Source organism: Rhea pennata, chromosome 1 (assembly GCF_028389875.1).
Source record: "Rhea pennata isolate bPtePen1 chromosome 1, bPtePen1.pri, whole genome shotgun sequence".
NCBI lineage: Eukaryota > Metazoa > Chordata > Aves > Rheiformes > Rheidae > Rhea > Rhea pennata.
Window position 1 is genome coordinate 7164703 of NC_084663.1, and position 13248 is coordinate 7177950.

Here is a 13248-nt window from a genome sequence, read left to right on the forward strand (position 1 = left end):
AATGTGTCTGTGCTGGGAGGGAGCAGAAAAGAGGAGATGCTATAATGTATAAAATTGTTCTACCACTTGTGTGACTGCAAGCAGTTAGTTTTAGCCTAGATGTTATCTTTGAGTTGCATTTATTAAAAATAGGCAGAAATAGTATTCTTACATTCTTTTTGCTGGAAATCCTGTTACATGAAAAATCTTTGACATAGGTCTGAAATGCTTTCATGGAAGTCAGCAGTCTAGTTTTTACATTGTGCCACATTCTGAGTGGAGTTTGTAACATCCTGAGGAGTTTTTTCCCCGTTTTATGCTTACAAAGAATACAACATACACTGAAACAAATATTGTAAGTCACAATCTTCCCATATATCCCATTTATTTCCAGTGTGTCCTCTCTTATATAATTCCTCAATGCAATCTGAACTATTACAGAACAGTACTGATCTTTCTATTTTTTAGTTGTTTGATAGGATGCTATAGGGTGCTACATTTTTTTTCCAAGGAGATGCCTAATTCTAGACAAACTTTTTGATTTGTTTTTTTTTTTTAATCTTCTTGAACGTTATTTACATACAGTAATCTGCCATCAGGTGTAAAGCTACAGGTGTATATTTAACGGCTGGTTTTTTGACTTGCAAGTTTACTAGCTGTTGCAGTTTTCATGGTGGAAGTTATAGTGTCATGTTTACTCTAAAGTTCATGGACTCTTGCTAGTAATGTGAGTGATAGCTAGAAACATACTTTTAAGAATGAAGTCTGACGTTCTTTAAAGCAGAGAAACTTGAAAATGATTTATTCTACAAATTCATTATTTTTGTGGCATACTTAGTTTATGTTTTTTGGATGAAGTTATTCCTTCTGAAGTATGTATTCCTACTAGTATTTATAAGATGAGTGCACTTGAGTATTAAATGTGCTAGAATTTGATTTTTTTTTGGTCATTGTTCTTTGTTCAGGCTCCAGAATTTCCTGAGTTTGCAGCTAAAGTCCAAGAAGCAATAAGTTCCTTGGGAGGCAATGTTTTTCCTAAACTTAACTGGAGTGCTCCAAGGGTAAGAATGCTGACTCTTAAAACTTGTAACAGATATTATCACAAGGACTTTTTTGTTTTATCTTTATGCATTGAAAAGTGGAAGAGGCTGATGTCTCTGATAAAGGGAAGAATGATAAATGGGATATCAGTGAAGTGTGATACAGCAAATTGTTCTGGTGTATTAGAGCCAGATGGTACACTGTTTGGTGAGGCTGACCTGAGACAGCGCTGTCTCATATTAAAATCCCTGTATTCTTCTTATAGATAACAGTGAGGTTGAGACTCCCCTTGTTTGAAATATTATGACAACTTTGAGATACAAAGCAATAAACTTCCCTCAAATTACTTTTAATTACTGCTACTATTCCTTAAGGATGAGGCACACCCAAATGTTTTTGCATCATCTTCTCAAGAGGAATGTCTGTCCAAGCATTCCAGGAAAGTGCCTGGAAGCAGTAAGGAGAAAGCTCAGTTTTTAAATGGATTTTCTCCATTTTCCTAAGCATATTAACTAAGGAAATCAGTAGCCATTCCAAGACTCTTGTAACAGCTGATGAAGCTTTCCTCCATTTCCCCCCGTAAAAGTGTCTTCTGCTTGTATTTCAAACGGTATACAATATTTATTCTGAACAGATTTGTAACTTATGTTCCTTCCTATGAGTAAAGGTACATTTTGGATAATCTGTTTGTTTGCTTGTTTTATTTAGGATGCCTACTGGATAGCAATGAATAGCTCTCTTATATGTAAAACTCTCAGTGACATCTTCCTGCTCTTCAAAAGTTCAGACTTTATTACTCGTGACCTCACTCAGCCGTAAGTAGACTTCTCGCAGACGCAATCTTATTTTGAACCAATCAAAAAAACCTCAAGCCTGGGAGTAAGATTTCAGTTCCTTTGAAAGCTCTTATTTACTGAAAAGTAACTGTAAACATCTGATATGGAATTTCATACGTGTTTCAAAGTTGTGTATCTAATAACTTTCAGGTACAGTCTGAAAGTTTGTTCTTTGAAGTTTTGTTTGTTTTAAACACATCCTTCTTTCCTCTTTTTTGCCCTTCACCATGCAGGAGTAAATTCCAGGTTCAGTTTACTGCAGAGAATTCCGTGAGGCAAATTATCTTCAGTGCTACTTACCATAAGTGAGTCTTTTCCAGTAAACCAGAGTTGTTTATCAAACTCAACTAGTGGAGAAACAGACTTCATTTTATTCTTAATTCTCTTACTTTTAATGAAAAGCAAAACAGGAAGACAGTATCAGCGTAGTGGTAGCTGAGTACATATGAAGTGATGTTATGGATTAAGGCCATTTTTACTGAGCTGGTTTCCAGAGCAAATCATATTTTAACATTTTAGTACCTTTTTTTTTTCGATTGCCACCTCTCTTAGTATATATTTGTTGCTAGTTATCTTATACTGCCTTATCAAAAAGTTGTCAACAATGACTTTACCATGTTCCTTTCAAATTTTAAAGTTGTTGAAGTTTGTATGGTTGCTTGGAAGGAGCCTGACACTTCTGTTAGTGCATTTCTAGAGCTCCTTCTGAATCCCAGTGCTTGTAGTTCTTGAACAAATGCACCCCTAGGAACTGTGACTACAAATAATGATTACTGGCAAAATTTGAATACAGTGTGATTGGAGTGTATTTCATCTATGAACATAAAAGTAATATTTGATTGTATAGAAACAGTTTCCTCCTGTAATATTTATATCTGATTCATGTGACTCACTTCTAAATATTTCTTTTCTGGAAGAAAGGACAATTATTGGAATTTAATGGTCTTGTTACTGTTATTTTTGTCAGAAAAAACAAAATTCCTAAGACAAAAGGCAGGGATAATCTGCTGCTCAGTATCTGAAAGATACTTTTCTAGTAATTGTTCAATGCTTATTTATATTATTGCAATACAATATCTAGGAGACTCAATCAAGTGTAAGGGCCTTTTTGAAGATGCTTTATAGATGAATAACAAGCATAATAGTCCTGTCTGAAGTAGCTTATGACTGAGTAAGATTTGTCTTGTCTAAAACAGGAAACCAGTTGCACTATTGCTGTGCACCTGCCTTCCTTTTTATTCATGCAGCCTTGTAACACCTTTTTCTCCATTTGCTGGAGCAATAAAGAATTAATAGGTAGTAATATCCTCATCACAATCTGTATGTTCTTTATGGAGAGCAAGCAATGTTGTCAATCCAGTACACACACTGGGTGTTCCGTAGTGTCTAACCTACAGTATTGGGAGGTGGAACGGAAGAGACTGAGAAAGAGGTTAAAATGAGAGGACAGTTTAGAAAAGTTTGAAAAGTATGTTGGACTAGAGCAATGAGCATTGTGAATGTATGTTTATGGGACCATAGAGGATGAAAGGGATGGGGGAGATGAGAAATCTTGCAGTCTGTATTTCAGAGATGAGTGAATTATGATTCTCTGGAGACTTTGATGGTTTGCTAAGGAGCTTGCTTTGATGGCTTCTGGTGCTAGTGGGAGGCCAGGCCATGTGGCAGGGGTCCTCTGGGTGTTTCTCAAGTCTAAAAGGGTTGAACACCAAAATCTAATCTAGGCTCTTGTAATTGTTTTCAGAAATTATTCTTCTGGGTCTCAGAAGATTTGTATGCTTCACACTGAACCCTTTGTGGATATTAAATGATAAGTTTTTTTTATATCCTACTATCCTCTTGTATAAAGAGGATCAGCAAAAAGTACCCCGAGCTCCTTGGAGAATTCCTGTTTGGTTAATCACATTCTAAGGAGCTTGGGACACAATCAAGGGTTTAGCAAGCATCATTTGATTTAAGAGATGTGGCTATTGCATGCTTCTCTGGGCTCTTAGCTTATGCCATTTGCAGACTAGAATGAGTTGGCCAGGCCACCTTCACTGAAATTGAAATTGGTGAATTTTTTTCTCTCATGGTTTTTATCTTGTATCAGGCAGAGTTAGCACCTCAGCTGTTCACCTTGCCCTCTGCAGACAGCGCTGACTTCTTAGTGGTAGAGACAATGAATGTGTTCTAGCTCCTGTACTGTGAATTTCACAGCATGGGTGTTAACCTGAACCATCAGTAATTTCAGCTTAAGTTCACACCAAACTAGGAGCAGTAGTGCATGAGCAGCCTGTAGCAGACATGCTCTTTTCTGCTGTGGGAGAGGTAGCCTCTACAAGAAAGACAGGACCTGAAATTACGCTAGCTAAACCCTCTTGCACTCATTTTTCTGAGTGCTAAGACAGCATACACGGTCAGCTACTGCAGCTTGGCTAGTGGTGGTGATCAAGTCAACCTTGTGACTTGATTGTGCGATCATCATCTAAACTAAAGGCTAAGATGCTATTTCTTTTATATAAAAAAAGCTCCTATTTATTTTCCTTTTGAAAAAGTCTAATGTCGTGTTGATATAAAATTAGATTGTTTTTTTGCCAGAACGGGCCGTCTTTTGATAAAGTGAAGTTAATATGGCAATACAGCTTTGTGCGTCCACCAATTTGAGTGGAAATTGTACTTAAGGTGAGGTGAATATTTATCCATGTATACTTAAAACTTTTTGGTTTCTGAATATTATGTTTTATGATTATTTTTTATTTGTATAAAACACATACTCTTGTCCAGTCTGTGCATGGTGCCTCTGAATTGCTAAACTACTCATACAAAATGTCCCTCTCCAAACAGTGAAGTGATTACTGCTGAATCACAAAGGCAGTCTTCATTAATTCTGCTATTGATTAGCTGCCAGCTCCCTGGTCCTTAGCAAGCAGAAATTTGAAAGACAGCTGGCATAAGAAAGTAAAGTGCTGAACGAATGAAAATTGAGTACATAGTATATCCAAATCACTTGGAAGGGCCAGTTAAAGGAAAGAGAAGGGATAAAATATGCTATCTTTTTACTTTTTTCATTAATTTTCAGTGTTGTATATATGTGTCCTGCTCTGCATACATAATAGCCAAAATATTGTATACTCTGCTTTTTTATGTTCAATTGTCTTAACTTAAAAATCCACTTAATGGGTCATAATGTAGAAAAGACTTTGCATGGCAATTTGAAGATCTGTTTCTGAATGCAGCTTTGCCAGATCTACAGGACTTAAGGCAAACTGCTTCCTGTGCCTGTTTCTTTCTCTCTTATTTCCTGGTTGCTTATTTGATGCTGGCTTATACCTTATTTAGATCAGGGAACTGCCCTTGCTGTAGTTATTAACTGTCTCAAGTTAGAGAAAATTCCAGCTATGCAATACTTTGATACAAACCATTTTAAAAAATACAGCCTTAGTCCAAGCTTACCTATTTGCATTGTTTAAGTGTTTGGATTCTTTCATGGTATTGACACTTTCTTTGTTCAGAATAATGACTTAATTTTCTTCTTGGAACAGGAATAAATTAACAAAGACTTCTGAATAGTGTGCTCATTAATGTAATCAATGTTATTTCTGCTTCAAGTAAGCTTTGCTTGACTGAGTCACAGAAAACTTTTCAGTTTTTAATGTGGGCTTTCAAAAACTTAGTGTTGTGGACACATGATAACAGAAATCCCTATTAGAAATGGATTTTCTTTAAGTGATTAAATCTTCTCTTTCGAACAAAAATTCTTTTAAGGACCTATTCAATATATTACTTTAGTACAGGGATTTCTTCCTTATTTTTAGAATGTTTGGGCTACATTTTGCTGAGACATGAAAAGCCACCTTGAGACTGATATAAATTGTAATAGTGCCCTTTCAATTATAAGATAAGCTTGTTATCTCACATTTGTTAGTGAAACCTTGGAATTTTGCACAATCTTGTTCCTGTTCTGCAGTATGATACTGAATGTTTCAAATCTGCAGATGCAACTATTGGGATGTTGAACCCTACAGCGTTCTTATTTTTCTAATTGTTTAATAATTACAGTGGCAGGGAAAAAATACCTTTTAAGATCAACTTTGTTCATGTAATGCAAAAGATGTTCTCTTTTGGGGTTGCCCTTTGACTTAGCATGGAGGGGACAGTTTGAGTCAGGTACCAGAGTAACTGTTGTCTGACATGGAAATATTAAGTGTTGTAAATTGACTTTCAGTATTTTAATTGAACAGCTGTTTCTAGGGACCTGATAATTCTCAAAGTTCATTCTTGAAAACTCTTTGAGAAGCTAGCGAGTTAGTCGCTTAACTCTACTTAAGCCCAGGATGCTATTTTGCAGGAATGAAGGAAGCCTGTGTGATAACTTTAGTAGGTAAGAAATGATTTCTAGGTTAACAAAGCATGTGAAACAACTCCCAGTGGGCAAGGGAGAAGTTTCCAAATGTATTAATAATATGCATGACACAGAAGAGAATGAGGGAAGATGCACTTTTTCTATTTGTGTTGATGAGAGGATTTGGTTAAAATTCAAGTGCCTGCTTCAGAAAATGATTCCTAAGGCCTGCTTTCAAGTGAAGTTTAGCCCACTAGACTCCTAAGAACATGCTTAATTTTAAAACCTAGCAAATGTTTCAATACTTTTTTAAGTTAGCATCCTAATTACATTTTTGAAACCAGCATTGTACATATTGGATCACAGAGTTTTCTGATTGCTCAGAACTAGATGACCGTGAAATCTCTTAAAAAAAAAAAAAAAAAAAAAAAAAAGAGAGAGAGAGCAACTAACTGCCGTATTCTCTTTAGTCAAATATGATGGATAATCCTTGGAGGAACCCTAGCCAGGAGGTGCGGGTTGGGTGTGCCCAAAGTGCATGGACACCACTAAATGCAGCATATACCTCTGCAGCCAAGTGCGTTAGCCCAGAACTGTAGAGCTACCGGATATTGATGGTGCTCATGTCTTGCTCCAAGTCTCCTAGCTAGAATGCTTGCTAAGATGTGAATGATGGAGATGCCCTACACACAAGATTGTTTAATCTATTTTACATTGGATAGTAATTTAACTTAAATTACCACCTCTTCTCTTCCTCTGCTCCACTCCCCCAGCCAGCACCAAATGATCTGAGCAAAGGCCAACTACAGACAGTTTTACTTATTTGCAGAATCTGTTTTGTTTTCCTTCTAACTTCAGCTACCTGTGATTAAAGTTGCTTCAGTTAACTGGAAAATACTTATTTTTTTTTTAAGGGAAATTTTAAAAGTTTTCTAAGATGTGGAGGAATTACAGCTTGTATTCTGCTGACAGAACATAGGAGGCAGAGTTGGCTCATAAAGATGTAGCTTGGCATTCAGGATATTGTGCTGAAAAAACTGTAGCCGTTAGTTTAGACACTACTTTAACTGGTTTCAAGGCAAACCATTGCACATGAAAGAATGTGGAAAATGAGGCTTTAGGCAGCTTTCTTGAGATTTTGCTTGCCTCTGCATTTTGCCTGGGAATTTACAGAATGTGTAGTACAAGATCCTCTTTTGAACGTTATATGAATCTCCTATTTGCTTGTGGTCCTTAGATATTTCATCCAGTAAAGTTCAATATTCGAGAAAAATGATACAGTTCAAAGGCTATTAGAAATTTCTTCTTGATTTTTATTAAGGTTTTAAACTAGACTGTGAGATAGTAGCAGAGGAGCTTGTCTGGTACAAAATAACTCTTACTCTCGTTATTCTGCAGATAACAAACTATTAAAATATAATCTTGATTTGCTAATCAGTTTGTGGCTCTCCAGTGGGATAGGTACTAGAGGTCTTATAAACATTCTTAAATCACTTTTCTCGGAGTACTGAAAACTGAAATACATAACTGCTTCATGTAATATCCTGTTGTGTCAAGTGTAAGCAGTTAGAGCTTAACATACATCTGGTGCGTACAAAGAGGCTTTGATCCTTCTTGTTGACGTCTAAGTATAAATCTGTAAACAAGCTGTTGACCACAGCACTAGGTTTAAAAGCTGTGGAGTTTAATTCCTTCATTCTTACCAGTATTTGTCATGATGAATTTCAAAAGCTTCAGAAAAGAGAGTCCAGATATCTTTTAGCTTTACATTCCTGAAATGTAGCTCTGCTTTCAATAGCTCCACACCTGAATAAGATGCAGGTTAAAGAAACTCTGATTTTGTCTCTAACTTTCAAAGGACTACATGTGGTAGAGGAATTGAGCTGTGTCCAATCAATTAGCACCATAATCAATTTGGTATATAATACATAGTTACAACTACATCAAGGTGCCCCTCATTTACCCCAAAAGCTGGGGGTGTGCGTAAGGTTTTGTTGACAAAAACTCATGATAGTAGTCACGAGAAAAAGGAGGAAAGAGAAGACAGTGACTTGAGTTTTTGTCTTTCACTGCAATTTTTTTTTTTTAACCTTAGGTATACTCAGTCCTATATTATTGAGGCTCAAGGAAAATGATGTTTCCTTGTCTTGCAGTGTTTCTTCCATATATACCGTTTTGTTTGCTTGCTTGGCTTGGCAGCATATCTAAGCAGTCAGTGTGGCTTGGGATGGCACACAAGGATTTCATTTTATGACTTGCAGGGAAAGGTATTGTATCTTCCTCCACATAGACATCTCTGAAATATTTGAGGATTGGGTAAGGAATACTTAATTCTGATTGAAAATAAGGATGTTTTATGACAACTGGAAAATGTTACAAGAGTGCATCTTACTGGAATGGACCAGACTGGACAGCTCAGTCACAAGAATAGAAGTCCATGAAAGGTAATACAGGACTGAACATGCAGGGACTGTAGAACTCCACATGCAGGACTTAAGCTGCCTTTATATATAGTTTATGGTGTTTTCTTTTCCTGCAAAGGGGGAATTTCCTGCAGAGAGCTATTTTCTTGAGTGCAGTAAACATATGATAGTAATGCAATACTTGGAATTTCTGCAAAACTACAAGCTGAGTTCACTTCTGTCATCTTGACAGATCTCAGATCACTAGGAATACAGCCCATAGCTAATGGATGTTACTGTTTACATAGGCTTGCAGATGTATATGATTTGTTTGATTATAGTGTTTTGGAATACATGCCTGTTATCGCCTTTCTCTTCTGTGTGGGGTGGGTATTAAAGTCTAAACTAAAACGCGTGAAATTTATTTTTGTTGGCAGCCTATTGAATGAACTCATATGAATGAAGCTCTGCGCTTCAAAGTGGATGTTGGGCAGCCATGTCTTACAAATGCGATGCTTATACAAGAGACACCAGACTTTTGGATTACTTAACCAAGTTCAGCATGGAGGGGAGATTGCATAAATGTTGCCATTTAAGAATATTGCCCGGCTGTGACCCTTTACCTTGTTCTGCTGTACATCAGGGTAGCTTGTTGCCAATAGAGTCAGGGAGTACCCTCAGGAGGAAAGCGCATGTTCTTTTGATAATTGCCTTTGAAAATTACAGAATTTATTTTAAGCTTTGCTATATAAAAGTGAGAGCTTACAGAGTTGTTGGGTATAATTGCCTCCATTCTTGATAGTTGCTGAATGGTGGTGCAAAGAGTCAGATAATCACAAGGGACAAAAATCTTGGCATGTGCCAGCAGTTTTGGAAATAGTTTTGTTTATTCCCACTCTCAAGAGCTGTTTTTCTAAGCGTATTTCTTAGTGCTGTTAATTTAGAAAGATACCATGCTGCGGTATCAGGAGTGTCAAGTGATGTTGTTTGGGTCCTTATTCACGGAAACAAAGAGAGTCCTGAATTGCAGTAAGATGTGATGTGTCTCAGTTGTTGAGTTTAGGGAGTTAGACACCAAAATTACTAGGAAAAGTATGCCACAGTGAAACTAGATTAGATTGTTAAAGTTCGTATGGCTCTTTGAGAATTTGATTATCCCAGCGTAACCGTAAAGAGGAAAGGAACAGCACTGGTAATTCAAACAAAAGACTCAGCAATGCAAAATACTCCCTTTTTAGCTAAATCCTTGTCTGAATGAAGGGATTCCAAATTACACTAGAAAAATTATTTTTTTTCTCTTGCTAATCCTTGGAAAGAGGCTTGTTATTGACATGCTGAACTTACTAGATTTATACATCTTGGATATACTTTAGCAAGACTTCTTGTAGTTCACAGTTCAGGTTTATTTTTCTCACAGTGGCTAAAATCTTACGTATAAAAGCAGATTTTGATGTGTGTGGTTTATTTTTCCAGATTTATTCACTGCACTGATGATTCGCCTGATCCTTCCTTGAACTACGAGGTAAGATCTAATTTGCCTGATTTCTAGGTCATTTAAATGAATTATTCATGGACAGGCTGCCATTTTTGTTTGAGCATGTGCCAGTAACTTTTTTTCTGTGCTGCTTGGGCAGTGAGAAGTCTGATTAAGAACTATAGGATATGAGCACTTTGTTTAACTACAGATTAGTGATGAGCTGAGGCTTTTCAAGCTGCTTTGTAGTTTTCTCTAATGTCCATTAGGTTTCGCCAGGAAGGGCAAGCTCGGTAGCTGAAAATCATTTACTCTCCATAGCACACTTGTGAACATCACAACTGAGGTTACTAAGAGAAGCTAGTTGTAGTGGCTGTGGCCATCTGGCTACTAAGAACTGGATTGATTGTATCTTGTCATACATGTTCATTACCAGATTAAAACCTTAGGTTAGTGACTTAGGTATTAATGATGCTTTAAACTGTTCATGTGGTGCTATCATTTTTATTATAGCATCTAATCAGGTCTTTGATAACAATTTTGTATGTAAATATAGCATTTGGCATCATCCAGTAGACTTAAAGGGTTTTAGAAAAGTGAATGAACCCCGTGCTTTGAAGTGCTGTCTTAATGCACTTTGAAAATGTAGGATATCTGAAAGTTGGGACAAAGATGTTTATGTTCACATTTATTTTGTGTCAAGTTTGATTGAGTTTTCTTTTACAGTCGATAGGTTTTGGGAGATTCCAGTGCCCATGAACAGTAATTGAGGCTCTCAAAATAACAGATCCATCTGAATGCTTCAGCTTAGGAAATACAGCAACTTGATGAATTGCCAGAGATATGCTTCAAATACCAGGCAGTCTGTCCTACTGACTATAATAGTGTGGTTACTATTTCTATCCTGTTTCTTTATTTTAATGGATTTGCGCCTTCAAAGGCGTCACAGAATCCTACTCGGGTGTATCCCAGAATAGAGGTTGATTTGGTTAAATTTAATTCTGCTCATCAGCTCTTTTGACGAGAGCAACTTCCTGCCAATTCTAAGATAGATCTGTTATGCTGTACAGCAGGATTTTTTGTTTTCTGTGCTTTAATATTAATGTAACTTTGAAGTTGTTTCATTAGAAATTTCTTGATTAGATTTCTTGATTGAAAATCTTCAAAATGGAAGATTACAGGATAATTAAGGAGGAAAGCAACCTCATATGGTGTCTAGTCCAACCTTCTGCTCAACGCCAGGTCAGCTATGAGATCAAACCAGATTGCTAAGGGCTTTATCAAGTTTAGTCTTGAAAACGTCAACAGATGGAGACTGTGCAACCTCTCCTGGCAAACTGTTCCAACACATGAGTGTCCTCATGGTGAAAAAGTTTCTTCTTATTTCCAGTGTGAATCCCTTTTGCTTCAACTTATACCAGTTACCTATTGTTAGTCCAGGAAGGACTTGATAGTTTTGCTTTTTATTGCTGTATTTATTGTGATATGTGCTGCTACAGAATTCCTTTGATCCTAGCTAGCATTCAATGAAAAATACGGAGAAAAATTGAGGAGCGTACGTACTTATAATTCATGTAACTTAAATCTTGGATGAAATAAAATTGAATGGAAAATAAATTTAAAAAGTCTGCTCTCTACCTTCAGGTACCCACAAAGCTATGAAAGTACAATTTTTGTTCAATCATGGTAACTATCTAATGCAGTCGGTGTTAGTTGCCTGTTCGAGTGGCAGAGGACATATGAACTTAACACATATATTCAAGGCTCTTCAACTGTATCCGAAGTTTCAGGCATAGATAGTGATGTAACAGCATGCTGCAAACATGTAACTGTGGAAGGAAGCAATGTATTTATCAAATTATTTTCTAGACATCAGTGTTGAAACACTTTGGCCTTCAGAAAAGGGTCTCTAATGGCTAAAATTATAGCCTATTGGGTTCATTTTTGTCTTTATGTTCTCATTATAGGTAAACTAGTAATAAGCAAAATTACTTCAAAGTATTTACTGAGTTAATTACATGGACTGCAGGTTGAGGTGTTTTGGGGATTCCTTGTTTTACAGGTTGTGTCATAATTATAGTAAAATTGTTGGAAGAACAAGAAGGTATGCCTGTTGACAAAAAGTTACCTGTTATCTTTCTGAAACAATGCTTCTGTCATTTGTTTTTTTGCTCTGTAGCTTGTTCTTCGAAAATGGTGTGAGCTAATCCCTGGTGCAGAATTCAGATGCTTTGTCAAAGAAAACAAGCTTATTGGTGAGGCTTTTCTTAAAGATTAAATTATTCAGTGAAGTTCTTAAGAGTTACTCTGGTTTCTTTAATCAATGTTGAATCTGAACATACTTCTTCCTTACCACTGCATTTCTGGAATTCATGTTTGTGAGGATTTTTTTTTCTTGTTCCTGTTATTTAAAATGTGGTATGCCAAGTTCCCCCTTCCACTATATCTGAAAACCTGACAATATTGTGCCCCATATTGCAGTGGGAAATTCTTGACTCTAACTGCTAATTCAGAAACTTCATCCAAACAGTCTTATGCAAGTGATTCCTTTATATTCAGGAGCATACTGAATCGTAGCCTACTTGAAGGAGGAGTACAGAGGCAGTTGGGTATTATGCTGATAGTGTGACCGCATCTGGATATTCCATGTGGAAAGTTTAGGGGCTCAGAACACATCCACAAGTTTACTAGGTATCTGAGCTCATATCATAGTCAGTGGAGCTTAGTCAGCAAAGCAGTTGACCCATCACTCTGGGTTAAAAAAACTAAACGTAGAACGTTTCAAGTGGCATGGAGCAGCTAGGTATCCAAAACACTGAGAGCTGCCAGATGCATCGAGAGACCCATGGGAGACCGACGGCTTAAGGATAGGCAGATGATGCTGGAGAATGTGTTTTAGCCAATTGAACTATGCTTATGTGTGTGCTTTAGGGTCAGATGAATTAAATTCCTCTGGCTGTATTAACTTCTCCTGACTAGAATTGAAGCTTAGATATCTAGTGCACATGTAGACACTTGCAGTGAGGATTTTGATTTTGGACTGAATTCCATCCCATATTTCTGGAGATCAAATTAGTTTTTACTGTGGTCTGCTATGGAATCTATCATGATGAATAGAATTGTAGATAGCACAGAGCCTGTGCACATTTGCTCTCATCTAGATAAATTGTTATAATTAAACTCTTCTAGCAT

At 36.8% G+C, this 13248-nt stretch overlaps 1 protein-coding gene across 1 annotated transcript in view; it reads left to right on the forward strand.

Moving 5' to 3' along the window:
- Positions 1-13248, forward strand: part of CDC123 (cell division cycle 123) — a 36678-nt gene that overhangs the window by 8109 nt on the left and 15321 nt on the right. Inside the window, exons 5-8 of the mRNA XM_062580843.1 lie at positions 945-1040; positions 1729-1835; positions 10056-10104; positions 12236-12311. Of these exons, the coding sequence (XP_062436827.1) occupies positions 945-1040; positions 1729-1835; positions 10056-10104; positions 12236-12311 (328 nt within the window). The remainder of the gene's footprint in view (positions 1-944; positions 1041-1728; positions 1836-10055; positions 10105-12235; positions 12312-13248) is intronic.